The sequence below is a fragment of the Melospiza georgiana genome, chromosome 6, assembly GCF_028018845.1.
Source record: "Melospiza georgiana isolate bMelGeo1 chromosome 6, bMelGeo1.pri, whole genome shotgun sequence".
Lineage (NCBI taxonomy): Eukaryota > Metazoa > Chordata > Aves > Passeriformes > Passerellidae > Melospiza > Melospiza georgiana.
The window spans coordinates 1877380-1897249 of NC_080435.1; the positions used below are offsets into that span (position 1 = coordinate 1877380).

The 19870-nt window shown below is 43.8% G+C and overlaps 1 protein-coding gene across 5 annotated transcripts in view; it reads right to left on the minus strand.

The window, feature by feature from the left end:
• ACTN1 (actinin alpha 1) overlaps positions 1 to 19870 on the minus strand; it is an 85297-nt gene that overhangs the window by 33837 nt on the left and 31590 nt on the right. For all 5 annotated transcript variants that reach the window (XM_058025483.1, XM_058025482.1, XM_058025484.1 and 2 more), the window contains exons 2-3: positions 11246 to 11360; positions 6171 to 6290 (exon numbers count right to left, since the gene is read on the minus strand). In XM_058025483.1, coding sequence (XP_057881466.1) covers positions 6171 to 6290; positions 11246 to 11360 — 235 coding nt within the window. The remainder of the gene's footprint in view (positions 1 to 6170; positions 6291 to 11245; positions 11361 to 19870) is intronic.

Below are 19870 nucleotides of genomic sequence, written 5' to 3' on the forward strand. Positions count from 1 at the left end.
ACTGTGTGAGCTATGATCTGTTTAGGATGAAGGATCAAGGTCCTGAGAACAACAAGTGCTTGGGGCAATGCTGGCCCAGAAAGAAGCTTCCATCATGTATGGACTAGAGCCAAACAGTGAGCAGATGGGTCTCAAGTACTGATCCTCAACATCTACAAAAATTCCACAGATATATATATATATATATACCCACACACAGTTACAGAATTTACAGCCTTCACATTTTTGGATAGTGAAACCAGCTGAGCTGTTTTCTCCTACTCATTCTCTGACAGGTCCCTGTATGGCAGGATCTTTCACAAATAAACGACAAGTTACAAGAGTATTTTCAGTAAGAAAATGTTTGGAGGTAGAATAATTCAAAAACCATTTTTGTACTACTGTAGACTCCTCCATGCCACTTCTTTCACAAAGCTGCCCAGCAGGAATTGGGCTCTGGGGCAAGTACAACTTGTGGTATAGGCAATTGATGCCTGTCTGGATAACGCCACAAAAGTAACTATATTTTAATCTTTCCTTTTAAGCTGTTAAAAAATTGCTTTTCTTCTTATGAAAAAAAATTCAAAATGTGAACCTCATTGTATTCAAAACCAACATACCAGCAGTACACACCCCAAAAACAGATTTTCAGAAATTGTGTCCAAATTCCTGAAAACTTGTGATTTAGAGATACATGTCATGCAACTTCCAGTGTAAATCAGAATTATAAGCTCTACTGTCCTTTGACATACATCTGAATTAGTGATTTACAGAAGCAGAAGACAGAAAGCAAGACATGCTACCTCGTTCTACTGCAGTAAAAGTCTGTCTCTGCTCCTTTCTAAACTTCAGAGTACACTAAGATCTTTTATTGGGTCATCAGTTTGCCCAAAATTAAACAGCCAATAACTTTTCAGTTCAGTACAAAAAACATGCAGTTATTTTGCTGGCATGAAAAAACTGTGTTTGCCTGTTGATGGTTTTCACACAAATTAATTTTTTACAGACATTTTGAGGTCAGGGGGTTGTCTGCTAGGCTGATGCAAGAAAATGTCAGACGATGGCAAGTGTATTCAGTTCTGTACTTTTTGTATTCTTCATCACTCCAGTAAAGCACTGCAATCAAGAAGGAGAATCCTCGCTATTTTTACAAATACCTGAGATACTGCAGCTAAAATATGCAAGAAAGTATCTGTATTTTCAGCTTGTTTGTTTTGTTAATGTGATTGATAATCACTGGGATCTTCAAAAATCAAAAAACCCAGTGCTTGTAAAACCCCCAACAGTTGGCAGGACTCTTCTAGGATATATTTAAGACCTGAAACTAAATGGAGCTCTTTAATGGGCTTGATTAAAATCTGATGACAATACTTTAATGCTGAAAATGCTTCATGAATAGTAATAAATCAATCAGTGAGCTGAAACAGGTAATTAATGTTACTGCTCCAAGGATTTAAATTGGAAATAAAGGTCCAGACACTTATATAAAATCGACAGTGTAAAGTTGCTAACATAGTGTAAGAACTCAGCACTACGTTCTGGTCACATTCTAAAATTCTAAAGTCAGCTGGTGGAATTAAGGTGGAAGCATCCCTTCTTTCCCAGTGCTCTTCACAGCACAACCCATTTAAAAAGAAAGATGTGCTCCCTGTTCCCATATCTGATTATTCTTTAGCAGTGCACCCAAACAAAGCTGCTGTGGAGGAAATCCAGAATGTTTCTACCACTTCATTTCTACATGTCATTTTACTTTACACAGTGCCACCATGTACCAAGCAGATACTGGTGTCAGTGAGATTAGCGAGTGATCCATCCCAGGATACACATTTATAAAGCTACACAATCCTCTATCTTTTTTTTTTTTTTTTTTTTTGTTGTTGCTCTTTGAAATAGACTTGACAAAATGGTTATTATTTATTAGAAGCAGGCAAGCATTTTTCATTTCTAGTGCTAAAAATCCTCTCCTGGAAAACTGGTTACAAAGTCAACCCGACTGATCACAAGACTCTGTGCTCTTCAGCCCTCACTCACTTGGTCTTCCATCCCAGCACTCCCTACTGCCAACCTCCTTTTCCTTCAGAATTCACCACCCTGCATCTGCTGCCAGTCTCTTTCTAGTATAGTAGGATAGGCCAAGAAACAAAAGCAAAAAACACGGCTGCAAAACAGGTTTGCATGGAGCTTTCTGCTTCCTGGTGATGAAGAAAAAGAAACTCCACAAGGATTGTTAAAAAGTTGAATACAACACTATATAAGGAAGACTCAGTAATGTGAGAGCAGTTCACATATAAAAGGCTTGTAATCAGACAGTATTTTCTAAAAGCCTGACTCTGCTTTCCAAGTGCTCTTTCTAGGCAGGGCCTCTGCAAGCACTGTGTGCACTTCAGCACCAGCAGCTGTTGCGGGAACAGCAGCACAAGCACATGTTATCAATGTGATTTACATTCAACTTGAGGGTTGATCAATTGCTGGCTAAAGCTGGTGAGGCATCTGCATCCACTAGAGGGAAATTTTTTGCACCAGTGAATATGCTTTCACCCAGCTCCTATCACTGCACCAAGTACCAAGCAGGCAAGAACTACAGGACTGTTGGCCACAGAGACATGCCTTTTGAAATGCCACCACCTCTTTTAAATGCATGAACTCATTTTGAAAAATGCAAAAATTATTAAGTTTCCTTTCCTGCCACGGACAGTTAGAAGCAGAATCAGCAACACAGAAACTGTTATCCCCTCCTAGATACTTCTGAGCTGCCCATGAGAGCAGAGCCTTTGGTTACCCCATGGAGAGAAGTTGCAGGGCATGAACAACTGGCAGGGTAGCATTATGATCTGGGAACTGGAGACCTAGAACAACGATGGTGACAACAAAAAGGGCTGCTCTGCATTTTGTTTGTCAAACAAAAGCCAAACACAGCAGACAACTATCCATGTCCCTGTCTTCAGAAAGCATGTTGCTCCTGATGGTCCTGTCAGATTTAGGGCAGACAGCTGGCATTGTTAGTGAGGGTGTAGCTCTCAAGTCTCTAACAGAGTGGACAGGACAAATAAATGCTACGCTTCACTCACTGACTTAGGGAGACCCTATCTTCCCCTTTTTTTTAACAGTGAAATAAATGTATCCTTGCACTGCCTGGTGCTTCAGTAGGTGTTTTACTCAGTTGGGACTTTTGCAGTCACTGAAATCCCTCAGCTTTACTTCTCCTTTTACTTGTGCAGGTGAGAATAGGGGTCAGTTCACCCAAAGTTATTTGTATGTTCAAGTAAGCAAGATCTGTTTAAGAAAAGAGCAACTTTCTATGTAGATTTTAGTAAAAATAAACCAGTCCTAGGGTGACATACTTGACCTATTCAGCTTGTTAAAGCCCAGGAGCATTTGACATGAATATGGAATCTATTACAGCAAAAGAAGGCTCCTGAGGTGTCAGATGACAGTGAGATTTAAAAGCAGATGAAAACCATTTGGCTAGAGTCTTCCTTGATCCAGATTACACAGGTCTGCTGTATGCCACAACATACTTTGATTCTACACACATACTTTGATTCTGGCTAACAAAATGCTTAGATTAAAACAAAGCAAAACCAAAACCCCCCAAAAACCAGGACATTGATGGCCAATATGTACAGAGACCTACAGCTGGACTGCAGACCCTTCACACAGGACCGTGCTGCCCAGCAGACACACAGAGATGGAGGTAAGGAGTGTGCTCCCTCAGCCAGTACCACCACGCTGCTGCTGCATGCTGGTTTGCTTCTCTGGGAGAAAAGCTCCCTAGAAAACCTTCTACATCAGTCCAACCCGACCACAGCGTCTACAGCTCACTGCTTGGTGCAGAATTATTACCAGCTCATTGGCTGGCAGACCTTCTACCTTGCTGCTACATGATGGCTTTTAAAAGTCTCAAGCAAGTCCCTAAAATTCATGCTTCAGAAAGGTTCATAATCCCTTTCATAGACAGAATAAACTTCCGTGCTGTCCAAAGTGAATTCCATTTTTACAGCTGATGTGCAGTTCACTGCCCAGCAAGCCCCTGACAGGCTGGGCAGAAGTCCCTGCAGCAGGCTGTGCTCCTTGGTGACAAGCAGAGTGGCCCTTGCTCTGTGTGCAAGGGCAGGCAATGGGGTGGGCAAATCCATGCTGTGACCACACTCACATGGCCTGAGAGGCATCACAGCACAGGCCCAAGCACTCTGTATAAAAATCAGAACTGACCTTAGGCTAAACTGCAGTGCCTTGCCACCTCTGGTAGTTTAAAGAAAGCCACGTGTATTGTCCGTATAGCTGCATAGGCACCAGGACAAAGGAAAGCCAGGAACATTTGGCAGGGGAGTTCAAGATCACTATTCAGATTGATGTGGATCATACTTCTGTCACAAAATGGCACTTCACAGCCTGTTTCTGAACAGGGTAACTGCTCTCAGTCCATACTGAGTAAGTGGGCCCTGGTGATCTTTGGTCACAGATCACTTGACTTGCAAATGACTTCTAAGTGCTGTGAGATGCAGTCACAGCTGACTCAGGAACAGGACTCAGGAGATGAAAAAAATAAATCCCTCAGAAGAAGATGAAAAGAAACAAGTGCCAGGGAGAACGGGAGAAAAAAGAGGGGAGGGGATTTAGGAAGAAAGAAAGATAGGGTTACCTATACTCTGGAAAATTTTAAGGAGCCATTTAAGGTAGACCACCTCTAGGTGCAGATCCAGCTTCCAGTTTTCTAGTCTCAAAAGGGTCCAATACAGATATGGACTATTGTATCAGACACTGCATGCATCAGTCCTTTTGTAAAGGCACAAAATGACCTCAGATGTGTATTTGTGTTCCATAAACCATACTCACAGCCAACAACAGCCTCAGGTTTCTACTGCTGAAAAAGCTGAGAAATTTGAAGGAAAGTTTTGCATGCAAAAATCAGTATAATTCAGCCATTGACCCCTTGTATTTTGCTCTTCAGTACCAAAGACAGTGAAGAGGCATCTGCAATGTCCCTGACATTAGTTCCAAGTTATTCCAAAGTCTCCATAAGTTAAAGCTGAGTGTGCTGAGATAAAGGTTTTGGTAAGGCAAACATAAGCACCTGCAGTGGCTGAGGTAATCTGCCTGATCTGACATGGAACAAATGAACCATAGGATGGGTGCAGGTCTTGGAGATGCCCCAAGAGAATGTTTGAAAATTCAGAACTGGGGACAGCATGCCAAAACTGCAGTGACCTCATGAGCTGAGAACAGGCAGAGCTCAGCCCTGCAGCCCCAGGACTCTCCCAAAGAAGGAATACACATCCAGAACTGTATCATGGGCTCATTTCCTGGCTGTGTCATGAGTTTCCCTAGAGAAACCAAGTACTTCCATCTGCGAGGTGGAGATAACAAACCTCCCTCATTCTCCATGGTCACTGTAAAGACAAACCTAGAAATATCTCAGAAGCAGAGTATCTCCACAGCAACAATGACAACCTGAATCCATAGGAAGAACTTACAAAACAGATCCAGAACAGAGAAAAGTGTCATGAAAACCTGTAAGCCCTTCTGGAACTTGGGTGACGTATCTGTGAAACATCCACCACCTCTGCTAAAAAGACAAAAATCCTACACAGCTGCCTGGCTTCTGCATGGTCTGCAAGTTCTTGAGGGCATCCCAGATGCTGCCCACACTGGTCTCTACACAGTCATAAAGGTTTCCAGCCAGAGCATCCAGCTACGTAGGGTGCACAACAAGAAGCCTGGAAGCCAAGAAAACTGGAACCTCAGGGGTCCTTGTCCTATCTTGGGGACTGCACTTGGCTTTGACCCATGCAATGTCCTCCAGCAAGAGATCCTTCTCCAGCAGCTCTGAAACAAGCTAAATACGAATAGTTGCTATGCTTCAATTCAGAGTTTTCTTAATTGGAGAAAGAAATATCTCAATTAATTTGTTTCTGCCATTGCTCAAAGTCTTCCTTAACTCATGAGAGCCAGGAGAAAAGCAGGATGACCTGACCAATAATCCCAAATGGAAATCAGGTTTGGCAGCCTGGCGTGAAGACCAGATTTAAATCCAGAGTAAAAGCCTACTATATCCCATTTTTAACTCAATTGTTTATTCTGCAAGAACACAGTAGGGCTAGGGAGGTGCAAAGGGAAATGACATGCTGCTATGAAAGAAAGACAAGGGCTAGGCACAGCTTGGGCTCAGAAAAATCAGATGGTTCCTTTACCTTCTGCTCCAATGGATACTAGCTTGACTCCTTTGCTGGCAATGAAATCCAAGGCCTTGTTCACATTGGATATTTTGTGCACTCGCATTTTGCCTCTTTCAGGCTTCGCCAGACGTTCTCCTAGTAAGAAAAGAGGCAAAAAAATAGTATTAGAAAACAATTCTGAACCTGCTCTTCCCTGGTGCATGTTTCCTGTGGTGTGGCAGAGAGACTTCCCTGCATCCCTTCAGGACAGCCACACTCACCATTTTAAGCACCCCCAGAAAAAATCAGACAGAAAAGCATCTGTTTGATGCATCCCAGGGAAGTAACACAGAACCTGTCCTTTTCAGAGGACGTTTGCATCAGAAAGGAAAAAAATCTGTTAAATCTCCACTGGGCTTGGCAATGGAACCAACCTCCTCTGGCCACAGATAACGAGGCCTGGAAAGAGCACAAACTCTCCCCCTACAAAGACAGGTGAGGAGCTCTCCTCCAGCATTTGCAACACCCAACTTACACAGCAAATCTCTCCTTGGAACTACCTACAGTCAGCCATGAGGGAGATCTTGTGCCTTGCCTTTTCTTTCCCCCAGCCAAGATTAAGCTCTCCTACCTCTCTAGTCTCTCCACTGAATGGCCAAAACCGCCTGTGGCAGGAAATAAAATTACTTCTTTGGCAAAGTGGCTTTAAAACTGTAAGGACTGTCACATCAGCTCCTTTTCTTTAAGTCAGATGTATTTCTAACTCCATACTAGGTCTTTTACACAAGTGCATTTTAAATGTTTATACTGAGGCACAAAGAAGGAAGCAGCCTAGAACAGGTTAATCTCTGACAGAAATCAGTCTTAGGATAACACTCAGCTCCTGACTGCAACAAAACTGGTAAATTTGGAAAAGCACTTTCCAACCTTATTTATTTGAAAGAGGTACATTAAGTGCAGTCATGTCCTTCTTGATAGACTGCTTGTAACTACAGTCTGCTCTTATTAACAATAACCCAAACATTCAGAGCAAGCAAATTAAAGCTTGGACAGGTGGACCTTCCAAAGAAACCTCTAACAGGAATATAATTAGATGGGATTTCAGAAACCACCTGTATATGACAACATTAGAAGTGAACATCCACTTCCAGATCACAAGCTCCAGAATACAAAAACAATCTAAAGAAAACCTAAGCTGGTTTTGTACTTAAAAAAGGTATAATTAAAAGGAGATCAAATGGGCAAGTCTAGGCAAGCCACTTGACCTATTCAGTTCCAAAAGTCTCCTGCTACATCTTGAACTGAATTTTTAAGTCAATGTAAGCTGACTCAAACACTTTTTTTGAGGTTTAAGTGTGAGAAAGAAAAGCACTTGGCTTGTTTCCTAACACAGGTGTGAAGAAAAGCTAAAGCAGAGAAGAGAATACTATCTCCATAACAATGCCATCTAAAGGAAAAATGTCTGGAAATTACAATCCCTTAAAAGTGTTTCAGTGGTTACTGTAAACTGGTGCCATTACCTCTCACACTAAAGCATAAAACTAGATTCATTTTTAAAAGAAAACACTGATGTCTGACAATTTAAGTTAAAAGATGTATTTTATGGTACTGCCTCCTTCCTAGGATTAAAAGAAAACCTGAATTCTTTTGCTTTAATGGAACCTCAAGTACATGCCACAGTAGACTGCTTTATTTTTCCACTTGGATAATGCTAGTCATTCTGAAAAAAAGCCGAAGCATTTTTGTGACAGTTATTTGCAACAGTTTCACAATGACATTCTCATGTGTAATTTTACAATAAACTTAAGCAGTCTTATGCAGCCAAATGTCAACAGATGGGTTGAGCCAGCTAAAACTTCCTTCAGTTCAATGTGACTGTAAACTAGCCTTGCAAAAAGAAAAATAAAGACAAGTGATTAGGTTTCAGCTGGGACAGCAAGCTGATCCAATTCACCTCGTGGCCCATGTGCAATGCCAGTGCAGTGGAGAGCATCTGACCTGCCCTCCCTGGGGCTGGGCAGAGCAGGATTGCTCCCCCTGACAGCCATGAGATCCTCAAGCCACTGATGGTGATGGCAAACCTTCTCAGATTCTAATCCTTTCTCTGTGAACTTTTTTAGCTTTCAAAACCCAATGACCATTTCCTTCAGACTTGGACTTCATTAGAGACTTAGATTTCCAGAAAAAAGCATCATTTGGTTCCATGCCATACATTACTAATGATGTGGAGTGTTAAAAGGAAGCTGGCTAGAATATGTTCTACTTTGAGCTATTGGCATCACTGGCTTTATTTCTCAGTACTTCTCCTAGCTGACAAAAGCAAAATGGTCTACTATTTGCTTCCATTCTGATTCTCATGTAGTAGCCCAAGGCTGTGCTGTAAAAGCCAAGCAATGCAAGGATGTATTGGCATAGAAGTTGTTCCCTGCAAATTTGTTTAGGGAAAATTTCAATTAGTGACTCTGTCTGTTTGAACGGGGAAAAAAAAGCACCTTACAACTTCATTTTAAAAGCACTAAATGTAAATTCAGCCTTTTCCAGTCCTGTATTATTTTTAAAATGGCTTTATCAGGGGAAGGAAACATACATGGTGAAAAAATGAAAGTGTATCCTTTGGGGCAGGGGGTTGCAGCTGTTACTTCAACCACAGAGGCCGATCAGAGAGGACCTGCAATGAACAAGTCCCAGCACAGTCCATGAACTTCCCCTGCTGTACAGTGACTGGGAACAAAGGGCTCTTGTGGGGCTGAAAGGGGACCTGTCAGCAGCACAGCTCACCACCAGCAGGTACCACACTGAGTAAAACTGAAGCACTCAGACCATCATTGCTTCCCATACTTTGGGAAACTGCACTGGATGGGAAAACTGCTTCCTACCTGCCCCAGATGCCTGGCACCAATATGGTTCCAAGGACACCTGTGAGGATGTCCCTCCCTGAAACAGGTTTCCCACAGTCCCAGTGCAGTCCCTCTTCCAGCCCAGGGTCTCAGGAAGCTTCCCTGCTAAGGCTGCATCCCTCCTGCCATGGCAGAGTGCAGCAGGCACCCTGCAGCAGGGCACAGGGAGGCAGGGAGGGAGGTAGTGCTCCCAGCCAGGTGGAGCAGGCACTCAGCTCCACATAGCTCTCAGCCAAGCTGACCCAGCACTCTCACGGCTGAAAGCTCTCACAGCCTCCTACTCAGGGTTAGAGGAGATCAGCCGGACACAGAGTAACCCTGCCCATGCCAAATTCCCATCAGCAGTCCCCCAAAATATGTGAAGAGGAAAGTGTGAGCCAAGAGCTGAAAGGAAAGGCCAGAAGCTGGAACTGGAGGGCTAACAGCCACCCAGAGACTCACCATTTTGGCAGATGATGAGTGGTCATGGCAAAAACGTACAGGTGAGCCCTTGCCAAACATCAGGGGACTCCTGACCCTCATACACTGCTCCCCATATGGGCTGCTACTGCCCCAGCTATGGACTGAAGGGGTTGCTGGAGGAGCTGGCAGCTGGAAGGAGGCTCTGCATGAGCAGGGGGGCTCACAATGGATAAGGGAGCTGCAGTGATGGAAGTGAAATGAGGAAAACGTGCGCTATGTTTCTCTTTTTTTGCCACTGGACTTAGGAGAGCTGCACTGTAGCTTCTGCTGCCTCTAGGGAGAGGATGCTCAGCCTTAAGAGTGTGAAGGACCACGGCCTCTGGTGGGATGCAGTCCCCAGCTGTCCCCCACACCTGTGCCCCCTGGTCATGCAGCTGCAGGCACAGAGCCACTGTGCACAGGGACATGCCATGCCCGTGACACTGCAATTGGAAGCCACTGGCTTCTTCTCAGACAGAGGTGGATCTGACAGGCCTTGCCAGTGAGCTACCAAAGGGACAACAGCAGAGGAAGAGTGGAAGATGATGCAAGGAAATGAAGCAGCAGGAGATACAAGATCCCTGCTTTAGCACCAAGCCTCATCAGCCTTCTCCTACACATCCTTCTCTCCCCTACCTTCCAATCCAGCCATCAGAAGCTCAGCCCTCAAGGCCCATCTGCCCCAGGGTCCTCTCTGAGGGAACATAAATACAGAAAATACACTAACAGGACTCTGCTACCTCATTTCTTATGAGCACTGCAGAAACAATGTGCACACTGCATAGTTTTGATAGTGTTTCAGACTCAGATCCCTCCAAACCACCAGCACGGGCAAACTCCCTGAGATTTCATTCTATATTCATAACTTCTTGAAAAACACTGACAATAAACTGACAGAATCTTTACATAAAATGGAAAAAGGGAAGGTAAGGAAAGAAAAGGGACATAGGACAAGCTGTCTGAGTGCTACTATCATGGTCCTTTAATTGAAAAATATACCAAGGTCAGGAATTCAAGTCACTGGATTGCTGTAACTGGCTCAAAAGCCATCAAAACAAAGTCTGTGAGCTGGGGTGAACAATCCCAGTTTGATAAATACAGTCTTGCCCTCCTTCAATCCCTCCTACAACACTTTACTAAGGTATTTATTTCATGAGCACATCAAAAGGGATTACTGCTTACATGAAATAATCCCTGGGAGATATCTGTCTAGTAATGGGACAATTGTGACACAGAATAAAAACAAATCTGACCTAACTTGTTCATGCCCCTGCTTTTATTTCAGAGAGATTTTGCTTTTCTTTGGGATTTTTTTTTCCCCATGAAGGTTTGAGCATTAAAATCAGATTGAAACTAGAATGGAAAAACTTGAGTCATGGCTGAAACTGAATGACACAGAAGATTTACTGGTTTGACTCCCTTCTTCCAGTAACTTCTATCATACTCCCACTGCCATGATTTCCTAGTGCAGCATTCCCACACTTCCCAGAGCTGCTTCATCAGCCCTGCCAAGCAGTAAGAGCCACTGCCTGGATCTTCACAGGAGGCTGTGCATTCCTGACAGGCAGAGAAAAGCCAGGAAGCCAGAGCAGGAATGCAATAGGCAGCTTTGGAGCACATTCCAAAATGGCCAGTGCTGGAGACATATATTTGTAGGGAGAAATTTGTTCTGAATCAGGAAGCAGCTGTTCTTCCATTCCAGCAAAAACTGCAGCATTACAGCCCTTGCAATCAGCATCCTGCACGGGCAGCACCACACAGAACCTCTCTCACCTGAAATGACTTCCAGAAGTAACATGAGTTTAAGACCATCCCTGAAATCTTCCTCTATGTTCTCAATCTGCGTCCCAGCCTTGCGGAGGTGAGAATTACACCATGCTGTAAATGTCTAAAACACAGAAAAGGAAAGGGAAAAAAAAAAAAAGCAGTCAGTAATCTTCCCACAAACCAAACAACAGTTCCCAACCAAATCAGTGCTGTAAAGTACCATGACAAACGCTCATTAAGTTCTCATCTCTCCATCCCATGTCCCTGTGGAGCACAAGCATTTGCACCTCTAAATACCCAAAGAAGATGCAGGATGTTTCTGTAGCAGAGGGAATCTGAGAGTCATTTCACAGCTCCAGCACATCTGATGTTCTGGAGAGGCTTCTCATTTTCTATTTGGCTTAGAATACCTTGAAAGCGATTTTTAAGCATGCTAAGTGCCCAAATTGCTGAAGACTTCCAGTGGTATTAGATAGCACATACTAACATGAAGAACAGAGAACAGCATTCCAGATGATCTTGTCTCTAGAGAGGTGCTTGGGAGAAAAAAAGAACCGTTCTTCAAGCACTCTGATCCACTCCATCCCCACCAACGCTTAGACACTGAAGCAGAGCCTGCTGAGCTCCTCAGGCACATAAATCACATCCCGGTGGTGTCTGTCCCGCTGCCTCCATTATCCCTGACTAACTGCTAAGCAGACCTCCTTTTCCTGTGATCATCCCACCTTTCCCCCCATCACATACATGGGGGAGTAAATACTTTCTGAATGAGGATATCATCACCCACCTCAGCAGAAGCCCAGGTCCTAGAAAGGATACAGGTAATAACCATTACTTAGTGACACTACTGTCTAGCACAGCCCCAAACTCCCACTACTTGAGAGCCTCTGGCAGAAGCACCACTGCAGCCATCTCAAAAATGAAATCACAGTCACTCTGTAATTAGTGATACCATGCACCACCACTGGAATAACAATCCGAGTCTGAAGTGCAGGACAGACGGAGGCCCAAAGTACAATACAGCCAGTACTATGCAGGCTAAACAAAACTCTTTTTTGAAAGCACCTTCTGACTTCAACTAGTCAAGACAAAAGTATCTCTCACGTGAGAGAAATTAATTTCACCACAACAGATGACAACACATTTTTTGTGGTTGTACCATGTGAACTAGTCTGAAAAGTTTCATGATCAAAGCACAAGGAGCAGATATAAAACATCTCAGACACCTCTGTGTGGCACAGACTTAGATAGCTGAATCAAAGAGCTGAATCTCACCTGAACGTGCAGAAGCTGACACAAAACTACTGTTTGAAGAGTAAATGGTAGCAACCAGGAAGACAAGTTTGCTCGAGTGCTAATGAATGTGTTTCCCAGTGTTTGAATAGCAGACCAAGTAAACCCTTTCCTTTGTACAACCTGATAACCCCTCTATCACTCTCTAAATAGAAGTCTGAGGTTACTCAAAAATGAATGTATCCCAAAGCTCAGTGCTACCACAAGGAAAGTCTTCCCTCCCTCTCCCAGATGTGGTCCTGGAGCCAATTCAACTCACTGACCCAGCAAAGAAAATTGTTTACTCTCTTAAGGCTGGTCTTCTGCTCAGTAGTGCATGGAGGCAGTTCAGCAGAATTTTAACAAGCCTCTACAAAAAAAATTGGGCACACAAGGGCCAAGCAGGAGGGTGGAGTGGACCACAGCAGTCATGCCATTTTAAGCTGCTGGGGAACCACAGAAGGAAGAACTCACTTAATACTGAATCACAGCACAGCAAAAATTCAGAAAGGCTTTACTACTTATGCCATGCATGGGATTTCAAAATAAAGATTACTCCAAATGACAACAGGATTGTTCTTCATTGTCTCAAAGCTGGGCTTTCACTACTAACCTGCTCTCATTTGAGTTCACCAGACCACAAATAGCGTGGCAGAATCTTTCCTTGGAAAAAGCATTGCTCAACAGCTGCCAAGCCTTCCACTGCTGTGCTTTGGCCTTGTTCTCCACTGGGACTGTGGAATGGAGCAGGATAACAGCACAGCTGTAAATACTTTTATGGCAATGGCCCTTTGGACAGATGCATGTATTGTGAAAGTCTGGGATCTCTTTTTTCAAAATGGCCTGGTTTCCTTCCAGATTTGGAAGCTTGGAAAAAAGAAGAGTAAGTAATTAAGCACCTTTTATTGCTTTTTATTATTAATCCCCTGAGAAGAAAAAAAGGTGGTGGTTTTTTTTGTGATGTTTTTGGGTTTTTTGTGGGTTTTTTTGGCTTTTTTTTGGAATAAGAGTGGTTTTATTTGGAAAAGGGCCCCGTATCCTGAAGTACATCCTTTTGGTGCTATTTTCTTCATTCTACTACTTGAGCTGTATTACAAAAAGAGAGGTTAATTTATTTGGCTCCCTTTTGCAGCCAGGCTACTTCACTCTTCCAGAAAAGGCAATGAGAACAGAGATGCTTTCAAATGCTATACCATCATCTTCACATGTCAAAGTATGAGAGTAAGTTTTGTCAGAAAAGTTGTGGATGTCCATGAACCTCCTTCTCATATCTGGACAAAACACCTTGAGCTAGCGTCTGGACCTGAGTGACATTACAGAATTCATGTTGATTTGAGGAGGAACCCCAAGAGCTAACTCACAGGCCACAAGGCTGCACTTTTAGTTCCTGTCTGACTTCTCTGAAGTCATTTCAGTTTTGTTCTCCATCAGCCCAAAGCAGATCAGACATCTCTGCTTTAAATCACTGATAATTCCAATGGAGCTCTACAGGGCATCTCTCTGCACAGTTTGAGGGTGGAAGAGAGTCACCAGTTCTACACTTCGAAGAAACACAGAGGAAGTTAAATGCAAACCACAAATCTCCTAAACTTTGCTTTATTAATAAGCCTGGCAGAATAACTAGATCAGTGAGAGTATTTTTATTGCTGCAAGAGTCGCCTAGGGCTTGGTAGGAAACAAAATCCCAGAGCCAGCACCAACTTCTCAGCTGGAACCATCTCCATCTCATCACAGCCTCAGATAGGCTGAGTGACACAATCCCACAGAACACTGCCATTAGCCATGAGTGGCAGAATGGACACTTCAGCTTCTCAAGAACAGGGACCATGAGGAGTGAATAGATGGAGCACAGACAGTTTCCATGAGACTGTTCTCAGATGCACAAACATTTTCTCAAAGCATCTTAAGGTCCCACAGGAATTCCAACGAGCATAATACTATAAGCAGCACAACAGCATATGTGAACAGCAACAACCAGCATCCCAGTGTGGATCCATTAGGCCATTTTAAAAGAAAGCAGGATTATGAATGCATTTAATAACTGCAGTGGGACTCACAAACTCTATTCACCACAGATCAACCCAGAACAAAATCTATCAAAACATAATCTTCAGAAAATAGCTTTATGTTGCATTTGCTGTACAAACTGCAGAGGGGTAAAACACCTTCTTATTCAAAGCAGTAAACCGGAAAGAGATCTGACAGATAGGAGAAGCCTGGAGAAATCAGAGAAGCAAAGGGAAGCCAGAGAAGGGAGAGCTGAAATTTTTGCTGTCCACTGAGTCTTGCAATCCTGGCAGTCTTGTTTAGAGCCAGTTTTACTGACTTGGCTTCATGCATCTGCACAGGATCCTTTTTGTTATTCTAGGGAAGCTCCTGAAGCCTCCCACTCACCCCAGGCACCTTCTGGGCAGCACAGCCGCTCCTCGCACGCCTCGAGTCACAGCTACCAGCGGCAATGGCTCGGGGGCAGCTGAACCCTGCCGTGCTGCTGGCACCAGCAAACAACTTCTCAAGAGTGGAAAGGGCTGTCCGAAGCAGCCAGCCACCTTTCTGGGGCAGGCCTGGCCCTGGGAGCAGTGAGGTAAGGAAAAAAAACACAAAAAAACCACCACGCCTGCATTTGTCGTGGTGAGGTGACTTGCACCCAGTTCAGAGGGCAAAAATACACTGCCAGGCAAGAAGCTGCTCAGAAACAGCAGAGGTTCTTCCTTGCTCTTTGCAGACACAGAGTCTGGAGATTATTCTCCTGCTTACTTCTAGCTCCCTGTCCCAAAGACAAGAAAAGAAATAGTCTGTTAACCTTGAGGCTTATGGAATTTTTAGAGCTGGAAAACTACTTACTGTTAAATAATAGCACAGAAACCTCACACCATAAATTTTCTGTGGCAACTGCACAAGAGGTGCAAACAGAGCTGTGTTTCTTGGCCCTTGGATCTTTCCATATATTGTACTTGCAATTTTATTTTTGGACACAACAGATTGCCAAGATACCCCTGCAGGTCTGCCTCTTGTTCACTATGGAAGATGTCTGATGAAGGAGCACATGTGTTTGCAAGTACATGGATGCATCTCTCATCAGTGCTCTCTGGACTCCCTGCTCCTATCTAGCTATGATTTGTAGCTTTTTGGGGTTGTGGTTTTGGGTTTTTTTTCCTTTTTCCATCCCAGCCTAAGCAAGAACCCTGACAACAAGATCAACTCTTGCTATTTGGCTGCTGGGTCCTGCACGAACAATAGCACATTGGTATTCTACCACAACACAACCTGTCAGATAACAAAAAGAATAACAAATATCGAAAGGAAGCAAATACGATTAACTGTTCTGCTGCCTCAGAATATTTACTGCTGGGGTATCCTCTGCAAGGCTACCTGTATGCCTATTTTAATAGTCATGCACACCCTTTTTCTTGACACAACATGAGAAGTCCTTGCTTCTTCACTGAATTAACCCTTTCCTAGTCACGAGCTAGTTAAAACAACAGCCTGGTGATAGCTAGTCCTGCAACCAAAACTCTAATGAGACACCATCTTCAGCTAGATCCTTCCAGGTGTCTCTCAGTCCTGCCAACTGCAAACCTACCCATACCACCTGTGCATGTACACATGCACTCTCTGGTATTCTCTGCACTTCCCCAACATTTGCTTTTGTTCCTGAAAGCCAATAACCTTTCCCCTCCACACTTATTTCCAATCTGAGTACCTTTCTGGTACCAAAATGGCTCAGGCAGAAATCCTGAAACCTAGGGAAGCAGGACAAATAAGTGAACATTTTAAAGTTTAAAGAATGTTTCTTCCCCAAAAGCAGCAGCAGCAATACCACATGGAGCAAATCTAGAGAGCTCTTTGCTGAAAGAAGGCAGTCATAAGGCACTTTGGCTGCTGAGCAATTTTAGCAGTGTAAATGTCGAAGCTACCACAGCCACATAAATAACAGATACTAAAAAAATAAATAAATGGTCAGTTTCATCTCTTTGTGGCTGTGACAGTGACATTCCAGCTTTATCTGACCTTTCCAGATGCCTTTTACTTCTTGCCTTGCTAAATAACCCTTCCACACAGCCCTGCTTTCCAAGGGTGAATGTAAACTTTCTGACACAGCCAAGGGACTGCCATATTTGTGTAAGAGCCCTGGAGAAGCTCTAAGTGAGACAGAGCAGGGCTCATTGCCTCTCTTCTGGCAGGAGCAGAAGAATTCACTGGAGCACTGCCTCTCCAGACCACCACCACTGTGCTCAAAGAGCAGCAGTGTTCACAGCCACCAGGGCACCCCTCATTCCTGGGATCCTGTGCTGGGGATGAATTTTAATCAAGTGCTTCAACACAGCTCTGCTGTTGAGATTTGTCCACTAAGGTTTGGCTGCTGTTAAGAGGGCGACAGAGATGGTAGCACACAAATCTCGATCTAGTGGCACAGTTTGATGCTGTCTACACATGCTCTGCAAAGGGAGGTCTTGAGTGGGCTGAAAGCTACGGGTGCTAGCCCAGGCTTTCTTCTAGTGTTGTAGGGGAAATGACAGCAGGACTCCCTTTCCAGTCACCAGAAAAAAAAGCAGGATGTTCAAACAATATTTCATACATGGCTGAAAAACAAAATGAATTTACCCAGCTGCAAGTGCTGCACTTCTGCCAGTCATGCAGTTGGCAGTGTCTCTGGGCTTCTGACTGCACAGCTGGGCTGCATTCCCTGCCTGGCCTGACACAAACCCTCTGAGGCTCCTGTTTACTGCAACACCACACATCCCTTACAGCACTGCTGGGACAACGCAGCTAATTCTTGCAACAACTTTTACACCCAAGTCCACGCTGAAAGGAATTTTACTTAAATTATCTGAAACAAGGACTGATGCAATCATCTAATAACATTTAATAGTTTATTAGAGCAGGCAGAAAACTGCACACAGAGCTTTTTTTAAGCAATAGGATTACTAATAAAGCAGTCCAGCTGCCCCTTAATGGGATCCTTTCCACCTTGGTAGCCTGGAAGCTGAACATACTGTGTCAATTGAGGAGGATGCTAGCCCATGGCCACCACAACTCTCTCTCTCTCTCTTGCTACTTGAACAGAGAGACCAGGCCATCATCAACTTACTAACTGGGAGGATTTGGCTGGGGAGGCCATGAAAAATAAAGCTCCACAATCCAGTTCCAGTTGCCCTCATTCAGCAGTAACTAATTTACTAGCATTACCTCTCAGGGTCTCATGTGATTTTCCCTTTCCTAATGCTACTGCTCTGAATCCTCCTTTCACATCTTAAAGCACTTGGAAGAAATGCTGGGGTCTCGTGGGTGGCTGCTTAACACTCTCCTCCACACTCAACACAGACTCAATTGACAGGCTTGGTTGCAGCTTCTTTTCCTGCACAAGTCTGTGATATAAGCTGACAAGGAGGTGCTCATTTAATTGGGCAGCAAGTACAAAGTAACCCTAGATCCTGTCAACACCCTGGCAAAAGAAAGGCTATGGCTGGACATTAACAGATCACACCAACCACCCCAGTGAAGAAAGCTGGGCTGTTCATGAGATACAACTGAACCATGGAGTATTTCCTCTGCCTATGTGCTGCATGTGACAGAAACTTTATACACATACATATTATTGGTTTTTAATAGTGATGGGTGAAGTGCAGACCTACTACAGCCTTACTTCTGTATACTACACCTCTTGGATTACTCCTTGGTGTGCTTGGATACCTGCTAGAATGCCCAAAAATACTCCAAAATGGTTGTCCTCTCCCCTCAGGGGAGCCCTAGGAATTGCAGATCCTCTACACAAACCTCATCACAACTATAGGGAGCCACCCAAAGGGCCTAACATTCGAACCTGAATTAAGAGAAAAGTCACCATTTGCCATACTCCCCAGTCTCATCTTCCAACCTGAAATACCTTCACTACATGCTGCTTTGCACTGGAAGCCACATTACAATTTTGAAAAGAAGAAAGGTATTTGATAAGCCCTTTTGGTATTTATGTTCCAAGCCCAGCCTCCAGGACACAGGGGTAGTTCAAAGAGCTTGGTTTGTGTTGACAAGTTACATTATCAGCAGCTGACCTCTAAAGAATTACAGGTATGATGCTCAATGAGATGTAGGCTGCACAATGAAGAGCTTTGCCTTCCAATAGAGTTGGCCTTTTAGAAGGGCTGAAGGAATTATATGGATATTCAGAAGGAATCATTACAGACACTCACAGCACAGTTTCACCACCTCCATAAAAGGAGTTCAGTAATACTAGCATCAGTGCTAATGCACTGTTCTGGCTTAATTGCAGCTGCTGAGTTCTAAGCTGAAAGACAAAATATAGCCCACACTACTTTCTCAAGTGCTGTGCCCTGAAAACAGGAGGTATCATTACACTGTACTGTGCAGTACCAGCATCTGCTCAAAGAACCATCTGGTGGCTGCATAAAGACTCACTGAAGGTGAAAAGGCAAATGTTAAGTCTACTTGCATTTACCAACCCCAGGGCACAGCCCCTGCAATTTGGAAACACAGAACTCAGTCACTTTTTAGTCACTCTCCAAAACCCATCTCTGCAGCTCGGGATGAGTACAACAGTGCAGCAGTAATAGCTCCACCCCTGAGTGGAACAGCATAAGCCAGTTTGGATTTCACTGTCAGTGTGAAGTTCTCCACTGAAGTCTCTCTTTGTCCAGAGGAACTAAGAGCTGCTGCACAGAAAAAAATAAACTCTTCTGACAGCCAGTTCATCCTTTTGGTCACTGGCAATGAATGAGCAACACATCACTTGCAAGAGGCACCAAGTAAATTCAGGGCAGGCAGGAGTTTTCATTTTTGCTCAGTGGAATACAGTCCTCAGTGTCTTGCAGAGTTTTTAATTCTAGTATCCTGGAAGATAGGACAAAAAAGGAAAAACCTAAAGTCTGTTCCACATGAGTTTCCCAGTGCATGGTGTTAACTGCTTTGGAGCCAGAACACGCCCTTTTATTAGCTAACAACAGGCTGAAGTGGCAAGGGCAGAAATCTCAATCCAGCACACTTCCTGTCCAACACAGGGTAAATATTTGTTCTGCTCTACATTTGTGCCTCTGGAGCCTTTAACTCCGCTTCTGCTACAAAGCTGCACCGTTTCATGAGGAATCTGCTTCTGGTATTTGAAAGCTACTGACCATTAAATCAATGAGTTGGCTGGTATTTCAGACCAGTAAAATATAAGCTCTCTTTATTCCTGAGTTACCAGAGAGCACTAATAGCTAGGAAAACACAAGAAGTTTTTGAACATGCAAAAACAATGAAAAAAACCCCAAAACTATACAAGGATATCAACTGGCTAGAAGTAAGGTCTTTTGGAGTTTACCATGAAGTTCAGACTAGCAAGACTCTTCATTATATTCCTCT